This window comes from Anas acuta, chromosome 10 (genome assembly GCF_963932015.1).
Source record: "Anas acuta chromosome 10, bAnaAcu1.1, whole genome shotgun sequence".
Classification (NCBI taxonomy): Eukaryota; Metazoa; Chordata; class Aves; order Anseriformes; family Anatidae; genus Anas; species Anas acuta.
This window is the reverse complement of record NC_088988.1, coordinates 12,820,174-12,840,103: the sequence shown is the minus strand read 5'-3', so window position 1 is coordinate 12,840,103 and position 19,930 is coordinate 12,820,174. Positions and strand designations below refer to the sequence as shown.

The 19,930-nt window shown below is 54.8% G+C and overlaps 1 protein-coding gene across 1 annotated transcript in view; it reads left to right on the top strand.

The window, feature by feature from the left end:
• The first annotated feature begins 7,106 nt into the window (after positions 1 to 7,106).
• GLG1 (golgi glycoprotein 1) overlaps positions 7,107 to 19,930 on the top strand; it is a 64,893-nt gene continuing 52,069 nt past the window's right edge. Inside the window, exon 1 of the mRNA XM_068692996.1 lies at positions 7,107 to 7,514. Within this exon, the coding sequence (XP_068549097.1) occupies positions 7,149 to 7,514 (366 nt within the window). The 5' untranslated portion in view covers positions 7,107 to 7,148. The remainder of the gene's footprint in view (positions 7,515 to 19,930) is intronic.

Genomic DNA, 19,930 nt, shown 5'->3' with positions numbered 1-19,930 from the left:
CATCAGGCGAAACGAGGAGCTCAATCTGAGTCTTGTTTCACCAGAGTAACCAGAGCATCCCACTGGCGTTTGGTTGTGTTTGCAGGGAGAGGGGGCAAGATCTTGTGCTAATGTAGGTTAGCAGATTTATTTATTTTTTTTAATTGCAGTGAATTCCTTAACAGACCTGGGCTTCTGCTCTGCTTTGTGACGGGGACAAGGAGCCCTCTCAGCCTGCTCTGCCTGCAAAATCGAGCACGTTGGCGTAAACAGCCTGCATTGACTTCAGCCTGGCTCAAAAATTGTTATCGCTTATTTCCCTTTGAGCTGATCTGAAGATATTTAGAGACAATGCTGAAAAGGCAGAAACGCCTCTTGCTCAGTTTACTCGTCTTTGCTAAAAAAGAAAGATCAGCTGCACGCGGAGGGCAAGGAGACCTGGGGGTGCCCCGGCACTGCACTGCGCTCAGGTACCCGCAGGAAAATGGTGCTCGGGGCGTTGACTGATAACATCTTGGAGCAGTAGCAGTGCCTCTTGAGAGCACCAAGGGCATGCGGGATGTTGCTCCTATCCTGTCTCTTGTAAAAGTAGTTAAAAAAATAAATAAATAAATAGAGGAAGTGGTGAGCTATGCCCTGAAATATTTATCTAATCCTCAGAGTGACCTTGGGACGCAACTAGCAGGTAACAGGCCCTGTCTAGGCTGTGCTGCTCAAGATGAAGTGCCTCAAATGAACTTCAGTGATTATCCCACCTGCTGAAGCATAATTAATTTGGGGTTAACGCTGGGCTTTCCGCTAGTGGCAGCGGTGGTGGAATGGAGCGAGCCCCCCGGATGGCATCACGCTGGGAGCAGCAGCGGGCGCTCAGGGAGGCAGAAGCAGGATGGGGAAGGAATTGTGGCACAGGGGAGGAAGGGCTGCAACGTGCTGGCTTTTTATTTTTTGGAGAGGTAAGCGCTGACTGCAGAGCAGAGCTGTGTCAGTGCGGGGAGTGCCCGGCTCTGCAGAAATGACCTGGGGCTCCTGACGCTTTGTGAAGCGCAGACGGGTTAACAGTGTGCAGAACATGAATGTCACGTCAGGCCCGATAAAGGGCTGTGTGCAGGAGGCGTGAGGCTCCCCTGGACAGAGGCTGGAGCTGGAACATTGTCTCCTGGTTCTCCGCAACTCCCTTGGAAGCTGAACCTGGCCCTGCCCTGGTTATTTCCTGATGCGGCTGAGCGAAGGTGCGAGAAGACCGTGGCCTGCAACAGGAGATGGGACAAAGTGGGGCAAAGCTGTGCGTGTTGTGCAAATAAATCTGAAGCCATGGGGACCCCGAGCTCCGGAGGGAGGCACTCAGCGTGCAAAGGGAGAGCCCCAGCCCTGTTTGGTGGCCGAGCCCGGATTCGGCACCGTGCCCATGGTCTGCATCCAATTAAAGCTTGGACCCTGTGCAGACCGAGGATGAGCTTTTCTTCTCCCCCAGGGGCTGAGCTGGAGGGCGAGGCGCTGCTGGGAAGGAGCAGGAGGCACACTCGCCCCTGCCTTGCTCTGTGAACCTGGGGGCCGCATTTTGTTGCTCAAAGCAGTGAGATTTGGGTACGCTGCCCCTACGCCAGTAGGTGTCTGAGAGCTTTGGTGGTAAAAACCCTTAAATCGTGGCATCTGGGGGCTGGGCTGCTCTCGCAACGAGCCGCTGGGGTTGCAGCACGGGCAGAGATGTCGCTATGCACTAAGAAATCTCTCTTCCTTGGTGAACTTGTGTGGGCACGGCGAGCGTGGGGCTCTTCTTTACGAAATGCTCCTTCGGGGACAAGGGGTGCAGGACCCTACAGCCCCAGGCTGGGGAGGAGGCTTCCCATGAGCGCAGGACTCTCTGCAGGACCGGGGATGCTTCTTGTCAAAAAGTGACTCTGGAGGGCTCCTGAGGGCATGGGGAGAAGGATGCAGTGCCCTGGCTCTGTGTCTCCACTCCTCCTCCTGGTCCTGCGATAGATGGAGGACCGGAGCCAGCCCTGGCGCTGGGCAAAGCCTTTCCAATAACTTCCACTCGGCCCCAGCGGCTGCCAAGTGCGGGGTGGATTTTGCTGGCTTTTGTTTTTAAGTGTTTCCAGCTGCGCAGCCCCCGGGTGCCAGCACGGAGCCGCTCTCCGAGCACCGCGTTCCCAGCATTGAGCACGAGAAGTGCGGGGACGCTGCCAGCTCACCCACCTCCCTCCCCTGCACCTCCGCATCTCCACCTGGATGCGGCCCCGGGGCGAAACTCCTGGCGCAGGGCTGCGTCCTTCCCCAGGGGCAGGATGGAGATGGAGCCCTCCAGATTTGGCAGACACGGGCTCTTTGAGCTTTTGTTGCTCCAAGTGGAGAGCGTTGTCCTCCCGCCACGTTGTGCTGCTCCTTTGGGGCTGTTTCTGTTGTTTCTGCCCTTCCAATTTTCCTCATCCCTTTGCAGGCAGTGGGCAAGCGAGGCAGCAAAACAGGGCTACGTCTGGGGCTGCCAAAGGGGCCAGCTGCAGGGGAGCTGCAGTAGCCTCACAGCGGGGTCACACGGAGCCCTGGTGGTACCTGAATTTGGCCACCGGCTGAGCCGTGTCCTTGTGGGGTGAGCACGTACCCTGGTGAGGGTCAGATCGGCTCCATCCTACTGGTTTAGCACTGGGGAAAGCTCCCAGTCTGACCAGTTCACACGCTGATTTTGCACGTGTTGTGCAAGGTATTGATGGTACGGGGTTTTTTATTACGATTATCTTCATCAAACGGGGCCAGGAAGGTCCCATATTGGATGCTGGCCACCAAAACGAGCCCTTTTGTCCCGTAGCGCTGCACTCTGCGTGCTGGAGGCGAGCAGGGCTGGGTGGATGCTGCCTGCAGCAAGCTGGTGCCAACCCAACGTGCTCCTGAGGCAGTCCTGAAGCTGTCGTTGTGCTTTCCAGAAGGACTGGAAATGCTGCTGGAGACAGGCTGGCCTCACCCATCCCTGAACTGCACTGCAGGTGCTGCAGGGTGGCCGTGCCAGGGCTTTGCCATCCACCCCTGCAGCAGCATTGCAGTGCTCGGGGTGAGATTTTGGGTTTGGTGCAGCAGGCACGGCAGGAGGCACTGCGAACACTGCCTGTGAAACAAAACACAACTCAAAACAGGTATTTTTGACCCTGAAATTCCCCTGCTCCCAGGGGAAGCTGCATGCTTGCGGCACCGCTTTCAGCTGATCCGGCACCGAAGCCGGTGTGTGACCGGACAGATCGCAGTTGGCCAGCCACACAGTGTGGCGGGGCACTTTAATCTTTTGGGGTGAAACCAGTTGTGAGAGGGGGCCAGCCAAAGCCCAGGAAAGCTGCAGCGGTGTCGGGGTTAGCCACAGGGTTTTAGCGTCTCAGCTGGCAGCACTGGGCTAAAACCCACCCTGTGGGGCTGTGGGGAGCGGCGATGCAGGCACTCAGGACCTCTCTGTTCGATCTCCTTTCCCTCTCATTTCCAAGCCTGGGGTTGCTGGCTGCTCATGCCCCAGGCTGCCGGCCAGGAGGAGGGTTTAGGGCCAAAGCCCAAGCTGCAAGGAAACCTGGCGGTATTTCTGAAAGCAGAAATTTCTTGCTCATGGTGCAGAGAGCAAGCATGCTACCTGAAAATGCCCCTTTTTGACTCAATTTATTCTTGGAACTGCCATTTCCTTCCACCTTTCATCCGTGAGGGCACAGTTGCTGTCTCTGTGTGTGCTTTTTTCTTTATATCTTTATATCTTTTCACCTAATCTCTCTTACTTGACCCAATGCGTGCAGTGGGGGTGGAAAAATTCAATTTGTCTGTGTGTCAAAACTGGTATTGAGCAAATCGCTCTGCCCCAACTCTATCACCTTTGTAAGAACTTGCAGAGCTTGGCTCATCTCACCCGTCGTAAAGCCCTGCTTTGGGGACGAGAGGACTTTTATGGGGACACCTGTTTTTCTCTGTCCCCAAGGGGGGAAGATGGAGCCTTAACAGCACCCCGCTAAGTGTGAAATGCCAAATCCCAGCCCTGAAGCTGAGGGTTCTGCACAGGAGCTGTGCTGGCTCCGGGGTCAGGGGCACCCCGGTGCAGTGGCCTCTCTTGTGGGCAGCAGGGACAAAGCCTGGTCCCTCCGAAGGGGCCACAAGTGTGTCCGTGCAAGATCCCATGAGTGCCATGAGCCCTTGTGCATGAGCATCCTGGAGCAATGAGCAGCTCTTTGATATTTTGTTTTTTTCTTCATTCAATAGTTGGCCTCAAGTTTTCCATGCTACACACCAATCAAACCCAGCTTTAGGCATCCAGTTACTCATTTTCTCATGGGTTTTCCTGTGTCTGCCATCTGCATAGCCAAGACCTTCTCAGACTTTGAAGAGTCTCCACAATACCCCTCTGAGAAGAGCGGTGTTGTTAGCCCCGTTCCACAGACAGGAATGGAGGCACAACGAGATTCAAAGCAAAGACTGAGCACGAATTTTGGATGCCTGTTGTGGGACGTTCAGGGTCAGGCTGCTTTGCCAGGATCGTGAGCATGCCTGAAGCTCAGCTCCCTGCTCTCGCTGCCAGCGGCACCAGTTCAGCGTTTTGGCAAGCGCCAGCGCACGTGGTTTGTGCTGTAAATGAGGACACCCAAGTGGGAGCTGGTGGCAGCGATTTCAGCAGCCACGGGGGCCAGCACGCTGCCGTCCGCCTCCCTCCATCCTGCTTAATCCCCGCTTTGTCCCCTTCCCCATCACCCTTCTCCGCTGTGCTGGGTTCAGCCCCTTCTCCCCTCTGCTTCAGGGCCTCCTGCAGCTCCTCTCCTCTCGCCGTCTCCTCTCCTTGCCCGTCGCTCAGCTTCCCACAAGCCAGCTTTGCTTTCCTCCTCTCTGCTTCTCCAAGTCACACTTGTGCCGTTTTTAGCCTTGCAGCTGTGCCTCCACGTTTGGAGGTTCAGCTGGCCTGCGAGTATTGCACGTGGCAAAACATCACGATTTCTTTAAATCTGTCAAAGTTTCTCTAAAACTGTAAAAATACCCAGAGACCTGGGGAGTTGTACGTTCAGCACACAGCCTGCTGGAAGGACAGACAGGCCCCAGGTCCCGGTGTTTTGGTTTAGTTTCTGCTTAGTGGCTTTGCCCTACATCCCCTTCTGCAGCGTTGGTTTGCCACCAGAAAGCCACGGTGGAAAACCGCTGTGGATGTCTGAGAACAGCCAGAGCAACGAGGCGGCTCCTGGTGCTGTGTCCAGTGCCTGTCCCTAATTAATTGGTCATTAAGAAACGTGTCCCATAGCCGGGGGACTCACAGCTGCTGATTTGAGGTGTCCTGCTCCAGCTGGGACAGAAGGGCTCTGGTGCCTACACAGACCCAGCGGCCCACTCCCTCTTGTCCTATCATTATCTACCCAAATAAAGAGTCCCTTCTCCATCTTTTTTATAAAACTAAGTGCTGAAAGGTCACACTGAGGTATCCCCAAGGCCTCCTCTTCTCCATGCTGAACATCCCCAGCTCTCTCAGCCTCCTGTCGGGCCTGTGATGGCACCTGGGGCCCACGATGGTGGCTGGGGACTTGAGGATGGCAGCTGAGGCCCGTGATGGTGTTTGGGGCTGTGAGGATGGTTGGGGACCATGGTGATGGTGGTGGGGTTCGTGTTGTTGTCTGGGCCCTGTGAGGGTGGTTGGGGCTGTGAAGGTGACCGGGGACCATGGTGATGGTTGTTGGGGACTGCTGGGGACTCTGGAACGTGTCCAGAGCAGATATCCCTCACCAGGCTGGTGAAGGGCCTCGGACACAAGTCCTGTGAGGAGCGGCTGAGGGAACTGGAGGTGTTTGGGCTGGAGAAGAGGAGGCTCAGGGGAGACTTCATTGCTCTCTGCAACTGCCTGAAGTGAAGCTGTGGGGAGCTGGGGTCAGCCTCTTCTCACAGGTACCCAGTGATAGGACCAGAGGGAATGGGTTCAAGTTGCGCCAGGGGAGGTTCAGGTTGGAAATGAGGAGACATTGCTGCTCAGAAAGAGCAGTCAGGTGCTGGGACGGGTTGCCCAGGGGGGTGGTGGCGTCACCGTCCCTGGGGGTGTTGAAGGAAAGGTTGGATGTAGTGCCTGGGGACCTGGTTTGGTGAGTGATGGTGGTGGTAGGGAGTGGTTGGACCAGGTGATTTGGAGGACTTTCCAACCTTAATGATTCAAGGATTCTACTTGGAAACATGGTTTGTCCCTGGGGGTGTTAGAGGAGAGGCTGGATGTGATGCTTAGGGACACGGTTTAGTGGTGATTCAAAGATCGAAGCCGAAATTTCTTTAAGTGGTATATTCTTTATTGCAGCGCTGGATGCACAAGGGATCTCTCCACCTATCGTGCATACCCAAAGTGGAAAGCAGTCTTGAATTCATACACTCAATCTATCAATATTCTACAAGCGCCTATACATATTGATTACCCAATGCCTCCCCAATACCTCCTTAATATTGTCCTTGCCTCCCCAATGTCTCCTTAATCAGTGGGTGCCATTGGTGGTTGGACCAGGTGATGTGGAGGGCTTTCCGACCTTAATGATTCAAGGATTCTACTTGGAGACATGACTTATCCCTGGGGGTGCTCGAGGAGAGGTTGGATGTGGTGCCTGGAGACATGTTTTGGTGGTTGATGGTGGTGGTAGGGGTCAGTTGGACCAGGTGATGTGGAGGGCTTTTCCAAACTTAGTGAGTCTAGAATTCTACTTGGAGGCATGGCTTATCCCTGAGGGTGCTCACGGAGGGGTTGGATGTGGTGCTTGGGGACACGGTTCAGTGGGTGCCATTGGTGGTTGGACCAGGTGATGTGGAGGGCTTTTCCAAACTTAGTGAGTCTAGAATTCTACTTGGAGACATGGCTTATCCCTGGGGGTGCTCAAGGAGGGGTTTGATGTGGTGCTTAGGGACATGACAGTGGTGGCAGGGGGTGTCTGGACCATCCGCAAGGCCGTGCCCCCCATCTTTTTAATACCCCAGCAGTGCCACCCATCATGGCGGCCACACCATGAGGGGGGGGCTCCACAGCGCAGGTCGCGCGCCGAGTGGGCGTGGCCACCATCACCCCCCCCACATACACAGGGAGGGGGCGGGGCTTGCGGCGGTGACGTCACGCGCTGGGCAGCGGGGGGGGGGGAGAGGAGAGGAGAGGGGAGGGAGGCGGGGCCGGGCCGGGCCGTGCGGGGCGCGCCGGCGGTGGCGGAGCCAAGATGGCGCCGTGCGGACGTGTCCGGGGCCGCGGGCCGGGCCCCGCGCTCCTCCCGCTCCTGCTCCTCGCCACAGCGGCCGCGGCGGCCGGGCCGGCCCCGGGGGCTCCCCAAGTGCCCGGAGGAGCCTTGCAAGGAGCTGGGGGAGCAGCAGCGATGGTGGGAGGAGGAGGAGGAGGTGGAGGAGGAGGAGGTGGAGGTGGCCCGCGGGGGCCCCGGAGCGGTGTTGGAGGAGGAGGGGGGGGCTCCGGCGGCGGCTGGAAGCTGTCTGAGGAGGCGGTGTGCCGCGAGGACGTGGTGAGGCTGTGCTCCAAGCACAGCTGGGCCAACAACCTGGCCGTGCTCGAGTGCCTGCAGGATGTCCGCGAGGTGAGGGGCCGGGCCGCGGGGGGGGGGCGGCGAACAAAGAGGGGGGGGTGGGGGGGTCCCTCAGTGCCCCCTCAGGGCCCCCTCAGTGTCCCCGAGTCGCCACAGCCCTCAGGGGTTCTCCAGGAGGGGGCCCTGATGGCCCTCACGGGGGCGCTGAGGGGTCCTGGGGGTTCTCCCGTGGCCCTGTTTTTTTTTTTTTAGGGTTCTGGGGGGTTCCGGGGGTCGCCACCCTCGGGTAGGGGGTCGTCAGCGCTGCCCCCACGTCGAGGGTGTGTGAGGGGGGCTGTGGGGGGGTTCCTCTGGTGTGGGGTGGCCTCAGGGGGGTTTCGGGGCCCATCCGCCGCCCCGCTCCTCGGTGGGGCTGGGGGGGGTTGGGGGGCTGTGGGGGGTGGTTTTGGTGGGCAGGGGGCGGTGCTGATGCTGAGTTTTCGGTTTCCTTTCTGTCAAGTCCAAAAACATCAGGCCGGGGCGGTTTTAATAGGATTTGGGCAAGCGGGGAGGTGTTTGGGGGAAAAACTGCTCATTTCTCCTCTGTTATTTTGGGGGCAGCAGCGACTCGATGGCTGTCACCAAGGGGAGCCTCGGGGCGGGCAGCCCGTGGTGATTCCCAGCTTAAACCCCTCCCAAAAAAGACCCTGGTTTGGGGTTTTAATCCAACTTTGGGCTTAACGTTGGACATGCGAGGTGCTGGCAACAGCTACCCTGATGCCTGAGCCCGCTGGGGTCCCAAAGTGCTCGGGGTTTGCTGCAGGAACACCTCGCCCCATGCCAGGGTTTTTGGGGCCCTTTGTAGGGCGGCGCCGTCCCCGAGCCCCTCTGGGTGTCCGGGCTGCAGGAGGTGCCTCGGGAGCCAGCCGCCTGCCAAAAGACGAGCCCTTGTTATTCCTTTCTTTCCAATTGTGAGGCTCCTCCCTTCTTCTTTCTTTTTTTTTTTTTTTTTTTTTTTTTTTTTTATTCCTCACGCTCCCAGTGCTTATTGGTTTTCAGCCATTTTAGCGCACAGGACCTCTCAGCGGTGCTGTTCAGCAGCTCTCAGCCGGGATGGTCGGGCTGTTTTATGGAGTTCAAGGGGCTCAGGGGGTGCCTGGCTTCGTTTCGGCAGGTAGGAGCCTGGGTCGGTGCTGAGCCTGCTCGTGGTTTTCCTTTCCCTTTGGGGGCGACGTCCCAGGCATCGGTGGGACACCCGGGGTGAGGTTTCTCCCCAAAGGAGCCCCTGATCAGCAAAACGAGTCATAAATGTTGGGCTGCACGTGGGCCAGGCATCCCCTGGGGGGTTTTCTTTGTGCCGGAGGCAGCAGCTGAGGAACCGAGTGGTGTTTCAGCTGTTACCCCTATTGGAAAAACTTCTTGCAGCTGGCGTGGGCAGCACCTGAAGTGTAGCAGTCCCGGCTGGTAGGGGGGAGAGCCACGACAAGCTGAAGTTTTTGGAGCCTGGTTTAAAAAAAAAAAAAAGTTGGGCTGCAGCAAAAGGCAGCTGCCTTCTTCATGGCTCTTCACATGGTTTTGTTTTTCTCGATGGAAAAGTTCCTCTGAAGTGGAGAAGCTTCCAGTTTGGAACTGGGAGCAGTACTGAGAGCGGCGCTTTTTTTTCCCCCTTGATAATGTGATACGGAATAGCGATGGTACTCTAAAACCAGAGTAATCAGGAGCTGGGTGAAACCTTTCTTCAGATTTTGTAGCCTGCAGGTGAGCGGGATGACTTGTTCTGGTGGCCTGTGTGAGCGCCACGGGTGTGTGGTGCTGGTATCTGCTGCCTCGGGGCACGTCCTCCCCTTGTCCCTGCTGGCTGATCGTCAGATTTGTGGTTCTGGTTGGTGGGTTACAGGGGAATGCTGAGAGAAGCTGTATAACAGGAACTTAGAAAAAAAAATAAATAAAATAAAAATAGAAACAAGGTAGAGCTGTCAAAAAAACCAAACCTTGCTTTTTAAAGCTCTGGCTGCAAGAGGTTGCTCGTAGCCCATTGATTTGAAGTGTTCTTAACGCAGGTAGTTGAGCACTGCGTATTTTTAAAATTCTTTCCAAAATAAAAAAACAAACATCAGACTGATCTCAAATACCTCTACAAAGCCAAGGAGGTGCTGGAGGGGACCTGCTGCCCTCCACATATGGTTCAGCTGCCTGAAACCCAAGGACAGGACCTCCCCTTGCTCTCCCTGGCAGAGCAGTGCGAGGCTGCTCCTGACCCGCAGCATGGAGCGGGCTGAGCCTGCCAGCTTAAACGTCTTGGTAATCAGCAAAACGCACGTTTGGGTGAGTTTTCTGAGCGCTTTTCTTCTTCTACTTCAAGTGATTCGCGTGCTGGTTGCGTCGCTGTTTGGAGTTACTTCAACATTGCCGTCAGAGTTTTTGTTTTCATCTGAGCAATTTCATGCTGAGACATGGAAGGAGCAGAAGAGGGGTGCTGCGTGCGTTTGTCTTTCAAAATTGTGTTTTAAAGAGTGTTTTTCCAAGCGATTCCCGTTGCCAGCCTGCTCCTAGGGAGCCTTCAGAGCCTGCCTGTCTCTGAGCGTGAAGGCTGCAGCTTGGAGCTCTCCTTTACGAGCTGCCCATTAAGCTAATTTTCGTGGTGGTTCTAGTAGAAAGAAACCCATGAAATATTCACATATTTGCCAGGTGAGTTTCTTTTTCATGTTTAATGATGATTTGCATTTAAAGCGTGACCGAGCTGTTGATTTTTGAGGTAGGAAATGTTAGCAGGTATGGAAATACCTCAGCCAGGGATGCACTGAACTGGTTTCTTAGCATCATTTTACTGTTAATGTCTGATTAATCGGCAAGCTAACTCGGTGTCATGATTGTTGAGCGTTGCCCTTGTAAAAATATATTTATATAAAGCGTTTGTGTGGGCTAGCAATGACAATGCACATCTACCAATGTAATTTTGATGCAGGATAAGGCAAAATAATTTTTGTTGAGCTCAAAGGGTCGCGGTGGAGGTGGGATGAGCCCTCGGGGCTTGGGCTGCTTCATCTGGAGGGGATGGGCTTCTTTGGTAGTGCCCTTATGGCCGGATGGGGTAACTGGGCCGAAATGCTCTGCTTTTTGGGGAAAACTGCTTCTCTTTTGGCATTGGTTTTGGGTTAAGGACAAGGGAGGCCAATCCTAAAGCCTTGAGGGTGGTCGTTCCGCTGCTTGCTCTTCGGGGTTGCTCCGGCAGTGCCTACAGCAGGATCATCGGCTTCAGACATCAGCACACGCAGGGATTTGTTTTTAAGGCGATGATCAGAAACCTGGAGGATGTACCTTAAGCCTCGCCGAGGGCTTTGCTTGCGCTGTCCCTTTTTTCTGAGGGCTGTTGAGCTGGTGCTGGTTCAGAGCCACCCGTGCGGGGCACGGGATCCAGGGACTGCGACATCCGTAAGGGTGTTGGATTGGGTGTTTAGGATTGGCCTCCCTTGTCCTTAACCCATCCGAACAGGGGTGCTTCTTCCCAGCAGCTGAAGTTGAACTAATTTCAGAGACTGAATTAATTACGGGACTGGAGCTGGAGGCTGGATGCTGTATGAGGGGAAGCCCCCATCCCTGTCTTGGAGATCTCCAGGAAGCATTCTGCCTTGGGCTGGGCTTGACGAAGAATTCCTGGTGGTTTGTGGTGGGTGCAAGTTGATTTGGACCCTCGGTATGGTTTCTCCTCCTCCTGTAGCCTGTAGAGGGGAGATGGATCCTCCGAAGGGGAAGGAGGGGAGTGGTTTGGCTCGGGAGGAGGGGATCAGGAAGGGTAAGATTTGGGAGAACAATGAGCAGCAGCAAAATAAAATGATGGAGGTGAGACAGGAACACTGCCGGTGGCTCCCGAGCCACAGTTCTGTTCTGTCCCCAATCTTTCCACGTGCCCAGGTACTACAAGCCCAAATCACTCCAGGCTTTTATGGTCAGGTCCTTCAGTGAAACCCTAAACACTCTTCAGCAGCCTTGTTTGTGATGGGGACACCTTCAGCATCTGCCTTTGGCTTCCCATGGGGCGCAGCGAGCCTTGCGAGCCCAGCGTGGGCTGGCTCTGATCCCCGAGCAGCCCAGTGGCTCCTCACCACTTTTATGCTGCCTCGTGTCCCCATGTGTGCCTCCAAGCATGCGCTGAGCGAGCCGTGCCATGGTTTGGTGACAGAGTGACCATCTCAGCGCTCTAGGCAGATCCGAGGCTGGGTGGTGGCAGTAGGGCCGGGTATGGGTGGTTTTTCCCCCCACTTACAGCCCCTTCTGCTTGGGGACATCATGTTTGGAACCAAAAGGTTTGAAGGAAGAGTTCCTAGGCCGGCTGTGTGCTGTGTTCCTGGTACAGGGATGGTGTCCAGATGCTCGTTCTCAATGGAGCAGCTTCCCAGCACGTGAGCACTGCTTTCCTGGTAGGCTCCGCTTGTCTCGCTCTGTTGGGAAGTGCACGCTTGCTTCTGAAAAAGCCTTGCGGGTATTCTTCCTGATTTAAAAAAAAAAAAAAAAGGAAGAATTGGATGGATAAAAGGTCTAGGTAATTACCTTTTCATTTGAAATCTTGCTTCACAATAACTTTTTGATCTTCTAATTTAGTTTTAAGCTCTGTGAAGTTGGTTGCTATGGCACTTAAAATAAAATAAATCAGGGCTGCTGGCTCTGTCATCGCGGGGTCCTCTCAGGTTTTGGGTGTTTGGTTCCCAGGTACCCGTGGCGCTGGGTCGGGTCAGGAGCACAGAGCTCTCTTCCCCAGGCACCAGCTTATGGGGTTTAAGGCTGCTGGTGGGCATCCAGTGCCTCTTTGTCAGGTAGCACAGGGACAGATGCACATTAATCGTGCCGACACCAGGACAGGGACGTTTGTTTGCTGCAGTTCTTCTGGGCAGAGACACAAACAAAATATTAGGAACAACTGGAGTGACAAAAAGGTTAGGATTTGGTGTACTGAGCCTTGCTCTACGCGCCCGCAGTGCTTTCAGCTACTGCAGCTGCAAGAATGGTGCGTGTTTGTGAAACACTTCTCAAAGTTCTTTGGTCCTGGGGAGGTTGAGTCCCTCCTGGAGGTGGCAGCCGGCTCTGTTGGTGCAGCTGAGTGCTTGGGGAGGTGAACAACCACATGGCAGCCCTGCCGTGTGGAATTATTCAGCCAAATGTGCCGGGTTCTGCTTTAAAACAAAATGCCTAACCCACCCCAACACCTGTCTGTGATCTGGTACTAGATCCGTTGGGTTTTAACAGGAGACTCCACCGCTCCTCCTCGTGCTCAGTAGTTTGATAATTGAGGCTCTTCTAGACCGTCGGGTCACTGCCTGGTAAAATGCTCGGCACCAAGCGAGCGGCAAAGCAAGCTCAGCAGAGCGTGCCTTCTCTGAAGGGATGAAGTAATTGCCCTACAAAAAACTCGTGGTGGAATTAAAAAGAAAAAAGAAAAGCTGCCCGGCTCCTAAACCTGCTGCAACGGTCCAGAGTCAGCTTCCATCGGATGGGCCTCCAGCTGAGCTGAAGGAAGGTCTGGAAGAAGCTTAAAGTGAGTTATTGTTGTCAGCTTGGTGTCTGTCCCTGCGTGTGGCCTGTCCTTTAAGCCTGGGGGTCTAAAGAAGTGGATGGCAGCATAATCCTTGTATTGTAGGGTTGGACAGGCCAGTTGTGACTTGGAGCCCCCAGTAAGCGCGGGCAGAGAGAGCTGTTGGCTAGGCGTTGTGCTTGCCAAGCCTTCTCTGCTGCTCCTCACGTAACCCTTGGGGATCCCCCTTGTTTTTTTGGCTGTCAGTTCAGAGTTGGTGCCACAAGCACTGTGCTCGTGGTGTTTGAGTGTTGGAGACACGTGCTGGGTGTGCTGCTGTGCACAGCTGCTGGACCTTGCCGAAGCCTCGGGAGCTGACTGCACAAGCTCTTGTTGTGGCTAGAGAACGGCTGCTCGAGTCGGTGTCTGCAGCAGGAGTCGAAGGTCTCGTGGAAGTGGTAACGTGGCTTATTTCTCAGCTTCCAGGCAGCCCTCTTCACTCGTTTTGTTCTACTTAGCCAGATCAAGTCATTTCGGCAGAAGAAGCCAAAATGCTGACTTGAGGCGCGGGTCCTCACTGCGTCTTGTGCAGTGAGCGAGGGTGGCATTGGGCCTGCCTCGAGAAATCCCAACACAGCATCAGACAGAAGTGTGGGGCTCTTCTTTTTTCCCCACATGACGAGCCATCACAAAAAATCCTCCTGTCCCAGCCTACAGCAGTGCGTGGTATCCTCGACCAGCGCCGCGTCTGTTCTGCCTCGGGGCTGTCCACGCCAAACCCAGTGCTCGTGCTCTGAGGCTGCGTCGTTCCTCTGAGCAGCTCCCAGGTGAGACCAGGTCCTCTTTTAGAAGATCTGGTGTGCTGTCTGAGGTGGGCCAAGTCCTTCCTGTGGGTTACGGTTGGGGAGCAGGGATGGCTCCAGATAACACAGCGGCGTTATCAAGGTTGCCATCACGAAGTGCTCCTGGTTCTGCAGGGAGCTGTGACCCTGGTGCTCCGCCTCGTTGGGCTCTGCTTTGGGGCTGGGATGTGGGGAGGTTTGCCTTAAACAAAAACCCACCTCTGTGAATGTAACAGGACAGTAAAAAGGAAGACCTTAAAAACAAGGGAAGAGAGTAACCCACAGCCCTTAGGTACTCACGTGGTCGAGATCCTCTCTGTCACCTCACAACGTTATCGTTTCAGGTTTAAGGCAGGGTATTTCATATGCTTTGATTGCTCTGTTCTGAAATCGGGCCAGAAGAGCCTTTCCGAACTGAACTTTTGTTCTCAGGAAGCACTTAAAAATAAACTCGAGGAGCCAGCCTGATATTGCAGCGTGCTACCTTGGGAGCTGCACTGCTGGAAGCACTTCTGAGCAGCCCTTTTGGGGCTTGGCACGGCTTTCCTTCGGCTCTTTGCTCGCATGGTGCAGGCTCTCTCCTAGCATTAAAAGCCATAAAACGAGGTGAGGCAGGAGGTCATCTCTGGAAGGTGGTGAAGCGATGGCTCGGCTCCAGGAGCGCTGCCCACGGGTGGCGTTTGGGGAGCTGCTGGCTGCGTTGTTGTGCCCTGAGCAACGCTGCAATGACGTGGATCCCACCCATAATGCTGCTTTGGGTGCTGAGCTCAGGCACAAACCCGGGGCTTTCACAGCGAGATTCCTTCTGTGTGTGCTGCTAACCCTGAATCACCTGGAGAAGTGAGCTTGGTGCCCTCCTGTTGCTCCTGCTTGGAGAGAGGGATGGTGCCGAGGGTCCTCTCAACTCATGGCCACGCTCAGCATCAAAGGTGGATGCTCTTCTTCTTTTTCCTTTAAGGTGGGATTTGTTATGGGATTTGTTATATTTGTTGTTTTTCACGTGTCAAACCGAGGCCACGCTAGCCAAGTCTTAATCGAGTCTCTCCAAGGCACAGGAGCTGTTCCTCCAGCCTGGTCTCATGCAGAAAGCTCTCTTTTTTCCTAGAAGCAGGTTGTAGTGCCCCATGGGGCGAGGTGGCCTTTGGTGCAGATAAAAGTCACGGACTTGGCCTGGTGACATGAGCACGGAGGCTGGAAGGAGCGAGTGGCTTTGAGGGAAAGCAAATAGGAGGCTTCTGTCAGAACCTTTCAGTGCTTGGATTGCCTGGCACATGGCTGGGATTTCGGCCACGGGAATATTTACGTTGAAGTCTTAATGGTTTTGGCTGGGTGACAAAGCGATAGACTCCTCCTTGCCCTGGAAGAGGTGTGGGATCAGCTGAGTCTTCCAGAAGAGTCCTCCAGTGGAGTCTCCCCTCTTATTGAGGGAAACACGGCTAAAAGCTGTCGGAATTGCCCTTGCTCCCTGGAGAGATGCCCATGGGGTGGAGGAAAGGCCTGCCCTGCTGGTCACGCTCGTGCTTGAATAACCTGACATACTCCAAATTATTTCGTGTGATCAAGGGCTGTTTTTTTTTTTTTTTTTTTTAAGGTGTTTAATTTTTACAAAACCTGTTAGTGAACCTAAGCTGAAATTTTCTGAGCTGAGCAGCAAGTTGCAAGTAACTTAAAGAGAGCCCCCAGTTGGCTTGGGGACTAAATCGCCGTGGGATTGCCCATCTCCCATGAGGGGAAACAGCTCTAGCTTGGATTTCTGTATCAGCGTTATCTTGTTTTGGCTCTGTATGGAGGAGCTGGCCTCTGCGGGCACTCTCCAGGATATTTCAATGTAGCTGCTGCCAGAGGAGCTCAGAGAGACTTTGGGGGTAAAACGCGGTGTGTCCAGCGTGGCCTTCGGGTTCTAGATGTAGCTCGTCCACCCTAAGACTTTCTGCACTCGATTCGCCTCATTTATTCCCAAATTGCTTGCAGCCCTGTTCTCTGTTTCTAATGCTCCCCTTTAAAGGAGGGGTTGTCTCAGGAATGTGCCCAGATGTTCAGGATGAGGAGCGTGCACTGTGTGGGATCGAAAGCCTGGCTTGGGCTCTTCTAACCACTGATGGGGTGGGCTAACTACGTACGTTTTTAGGCTTTTCCTTTTTCAGCTGGTCACCTTGTCTCGTGGCAGGCAGGGAAGGCGATCACAAAGTTCTGATTTCCCTCCCCCAGGGGTTTTTGTGCTTCTCCAAAAGCCCCGTTTGTAAGGCCAGCCTTCCTGGTGCTGAGGCACAATCTGCTTACAGCTTTCAGCACCTCATACAATTAACACCAATCGGGGCACATTTGGGGTCTAGGCAACTGATTTGACTCATGGAAACTAATTAAATTTAGGAACAATTAGCTTCCAATGGCTGCTGGCCCTCCTGCTTCGGATGTTACCATCCTCGGACAGACCGAGCCGTGAGCCGAGCCCCCAGAGCTGGCGGCAGAAGTTCAGGAGAGGAATTGTTTCGGCTCCCCGTGAGATGGATGGGGCGAGGACGTGGTGAAGCCCTGGTGCAGGACGAGGTGTCCCTCCTGGGGGCTGCCTGGGGGGGGGTGAGCGCTCTGCACCTGCGGCACGGGGCCGCGTAAATGAATTCCGATGAGATGACTGGGGAGGCTAATGGAAAGCATGCTTTAATGAACCCCGGCTAATTACTCTATTAAGTTCTTGATCAATACACAGGAGAGGCCTCAAACTACTCGCAAATTTATTTTTTTTTAAATTCTGCTATATATATATTTAAATTTTTCTGCATATAATCAAAACAACTGGGGATGCTTGGTCTGCAGAGCTCTGGTTCGCCGGGGCTTTAGGTTTTTGGAGGCCATCAGTGCTTGAGGCTGAAGCCTTAAATGCACCCAAAAACTTGAATTGTGAAAGTTTTAGGGGAAAAGAAGTGTGTCTTATTTCCAGAAGTGGAGGCACTAAGAGGAGCACCCTGTAACCAGGCACCGGGCTGTGCTGGCTTAGAAATGGCCACGAGCACCCAGGTCCTGCTGAAGATCCCAAACCCTCGCTGGGTCCTGCTGGATTCAGCAGCTCATCACCGACAGAAGAGATCCTGAGCCCCTGAGCTTTCCAGAATTGAGCCTGGCAGGTGGTTAGGGGTACAAACAGCCTTAAAGCTCCGTTGTTAGACCCCAAACACCTGTGTGAACTTGGAAGAAGCCCGCGGAGATGTCACCTGAAGGCAGCATGGTGAGAGAGCAGAGCACGGCTGGGTCCTGGACTTCTGCAGGCTTGAAATGTGCTGCACAAACCCTCTGGGAAGAGGCAAAGCCCGTCTGTGGTTTCAGTGGATGCCTGGCGAGGGTCCCGCTGCGTGCTCTGCTGGCAGCCCAGTGTACGTGGGGAAAAGGCCGTGGTCCTTTGGCCTTCATAGGAGCAAAAGCGATGATTTTTTTTTTTTTTTGCAGCAATAGCGCAGGATTTTCATCATTTACTGCTTAATTTTGTGTAATTCCCTGGCTGATAACGTAATTGAATTTTGAGCTTTCCCTCGGCCTCTTGGGTGCCTGAAAGCAAAGCAGGGTGTCCCGTGATGGGCCGGCTCCTGGCCTTAAACCCGTCTCTGCAGGCAGTGGGGGCACAGCTGGTGGTCCCCAGCCCCGGGGACCTGTGGCTGAATGGGGATGGCCCCAAACCTTCAGCTCCTGGACCCCAAACCCGGTTCAGCTGCAGCTCCTGGAACTCGTTGTGGCACCCAACATGCCCCAAAGGGCTGGAGCCCCCTGAGGGGTAGCTGAAGAGGGCGAAGGCACTCGCTTTGTGGAGCTCGGCGTTTGGGATGCGTGCAGCCTGTTGCCTCTGGCTCTGCAATACCAACAGAAATTAAAAATACAATAAATAAGGCCCAGCGTGGTAATACCGTGGCTCTTTTTTTCATCGGCGTGGTTATTTTCTAATAACTCCAAGCAATCAATCTCGGAGGCTCTGGATAAAAGAAATCTCAGAAGCCGCGCTGCCTGCGAGGCTCATGGGTGAGGGCGAGCAGCACTGAGTGAGGTTTATGGGGTTTGGCCACGTCAGCCCCCTAAACCTGAGCTGAGGGGGGCTCTGATTTATGCACAGCTCCCCAAGTATTTTGGGGTGTGAGGCAGCTCGAAGGTAAGGGGATGTTGCAAGATGTGCTTCCAGGTGTCTGAAATGCCCAGGATGCCTTTTTTCCTTAATTCTGGTGCAGCCAGTGAGTGGGATGGGCTCGTTTAGGCTCCCTCTCTGTTATTTCCCCCACCTGGTGTAGCTCAGGTGGGTTTCTTTGCTCTGCAGGTCTCGGAGCTGCTGTGTCCCCACGTGGCTGCTCCGGGGCTCCTCGCTGACCAGGGATGCTGCTGGAGGCCCCGTGGGATGAGAAATGCATCCCTGTCCTCCCCAACCCCAATGGAAGGCTGTCTGCTGTAATTTCCTGCTGACCTGTTCCTAATTAGCATGCAAATTAACTCCTTGGTGCTGGAGATGGGAAATCCCTGGCATCTGTTGCAGCTCCAGCCTGCCTGCATTGCCCCTGCTGCAGCGGGGCGATTCCCCCGCTACCAAAAGGCTCCTTCCTGCACTTAAAAAGGACCATTTTCTGGTGGGATTGGGGTGCCTGTTGCCTCTTGCAGGGGGTCGTTTGGGGTGTTGTAGGCTCCCCGAAGCTGGCTTTTTTCTCACGCAGCTGAAGTTTGTTAGTTTTGTGGAGTTTGCTGTTAGTTTGGGCCGGTTCAGTCGCAGGCAGTGCCGCGTCCTCACATTGTCGTTCTAGGAGTAGCTTCGTGAAAAACTGCATCTGGAGGAGCCTGAGGATAAGGGAAGACTTCTGAAAAGCCAGCATGAGTGGCTCTTAAATGTGGGAGAATTGTTGCGGGCTGTGCTTTGCTTTTTGAGCACGTGGAAATCTCCCTTATGAGAATTAAACCCAAATTAAGGCACCTTGCTGCTGCCTGCCGCTGCGCAGAGCCCCGGAGCTGTGCGCCTCCCCTGCCTCCCTGCAGGACAGCACAAAGCCTCGCTCTGCTAATCCCATCCCGCTGCAACTTTCAAGAGAAGACGGGGGAGAAGGATCAAGCCTTCAGCTCAGATAATTGATGGATTAGCTCCCTTTTTCCTTATCTCCAAGGGCAGGGACAGCCGGCTGCTGGCTGAGCCCCACCTGCCTTACCAAGACCTCGCCGGTTCCACCGAGGCTTCCCGTGGGGCCTCCCAGAAATGCCTTGCTGAGCGTTTTATGGGGTGTCCTAGTGCAAGAAGTCAGCAGGCTTAGTGCCCCACCGGGGTTCAGGTCCACGTGATGGGCTGCTCAGTTTTTAAAGTGGCACAGAGGGAGATGGGCTCCCCCAGATACCCTGTGCCATGCTGGGGACTTGCTGCCTCCGCTTCTGGAGGGGGATCTTGCAGCAGGGGGAACTTGCTGGGTTGAGAAGAGTGGGGTTGGTGCCTGTCCCCTGAGGCTGGGCAGGTGTCCTTGCACCTTCCTGCAGAGCAAACCACAGCCAGTGGGTTTTGCAGAAGTGGTTTTTATTTGGGTAGCTGCGGAGCTCCCGTCCTCCCGCTGCCAGGGGCTGTGCTCGGTGCCATCCTCGCTCAGCTCGTCCTTCAGCAGCGGGGATCAGCCCAGGGCGGCTCGCTGGGAAGCGTGAGAGAGGGATATGTGCTTTAATAAGGCACTTGCTTCCTCGTGGAACAGCTCGGGTTTGTGGAGGCTGTGGTTTTTGAGCAGTTGGTTGCTTGAGGACGCGGACCTGCCACCGGGAGAGCAGCGCTCGCACTCCGAGAAGCGGCTTCACGAGTTCAAATGGGCAGAAGCCTCGTTTGTCTGCAATTATTACTTGCAAATGTGTGAACCTGTGGGAAACTGCCGCGCTGGCGCTTGTGGTGACACGCCGGGGAGCTTAGTCAGAGCAAAATAACCCTCCTCGAAGCAGGTCGGGTTTGGCGCGGGGGCTTTTGTGGTTGCCGCATGCCTCCAGCAACGCCGTGCTGGCCTGCAGAGCGCTTGGGCTGCAAGCTGTGGGCTCTGCATGCAGCTGCCGGTGTCTCTGGTAAGGAACAAATTACCATTTTTGCTGTTCCTTTTGGTTTTGAGACCCACGGTGCGTCTTAGCACAGGAAGACACGTTGGTGAAGGCTTCAGAAT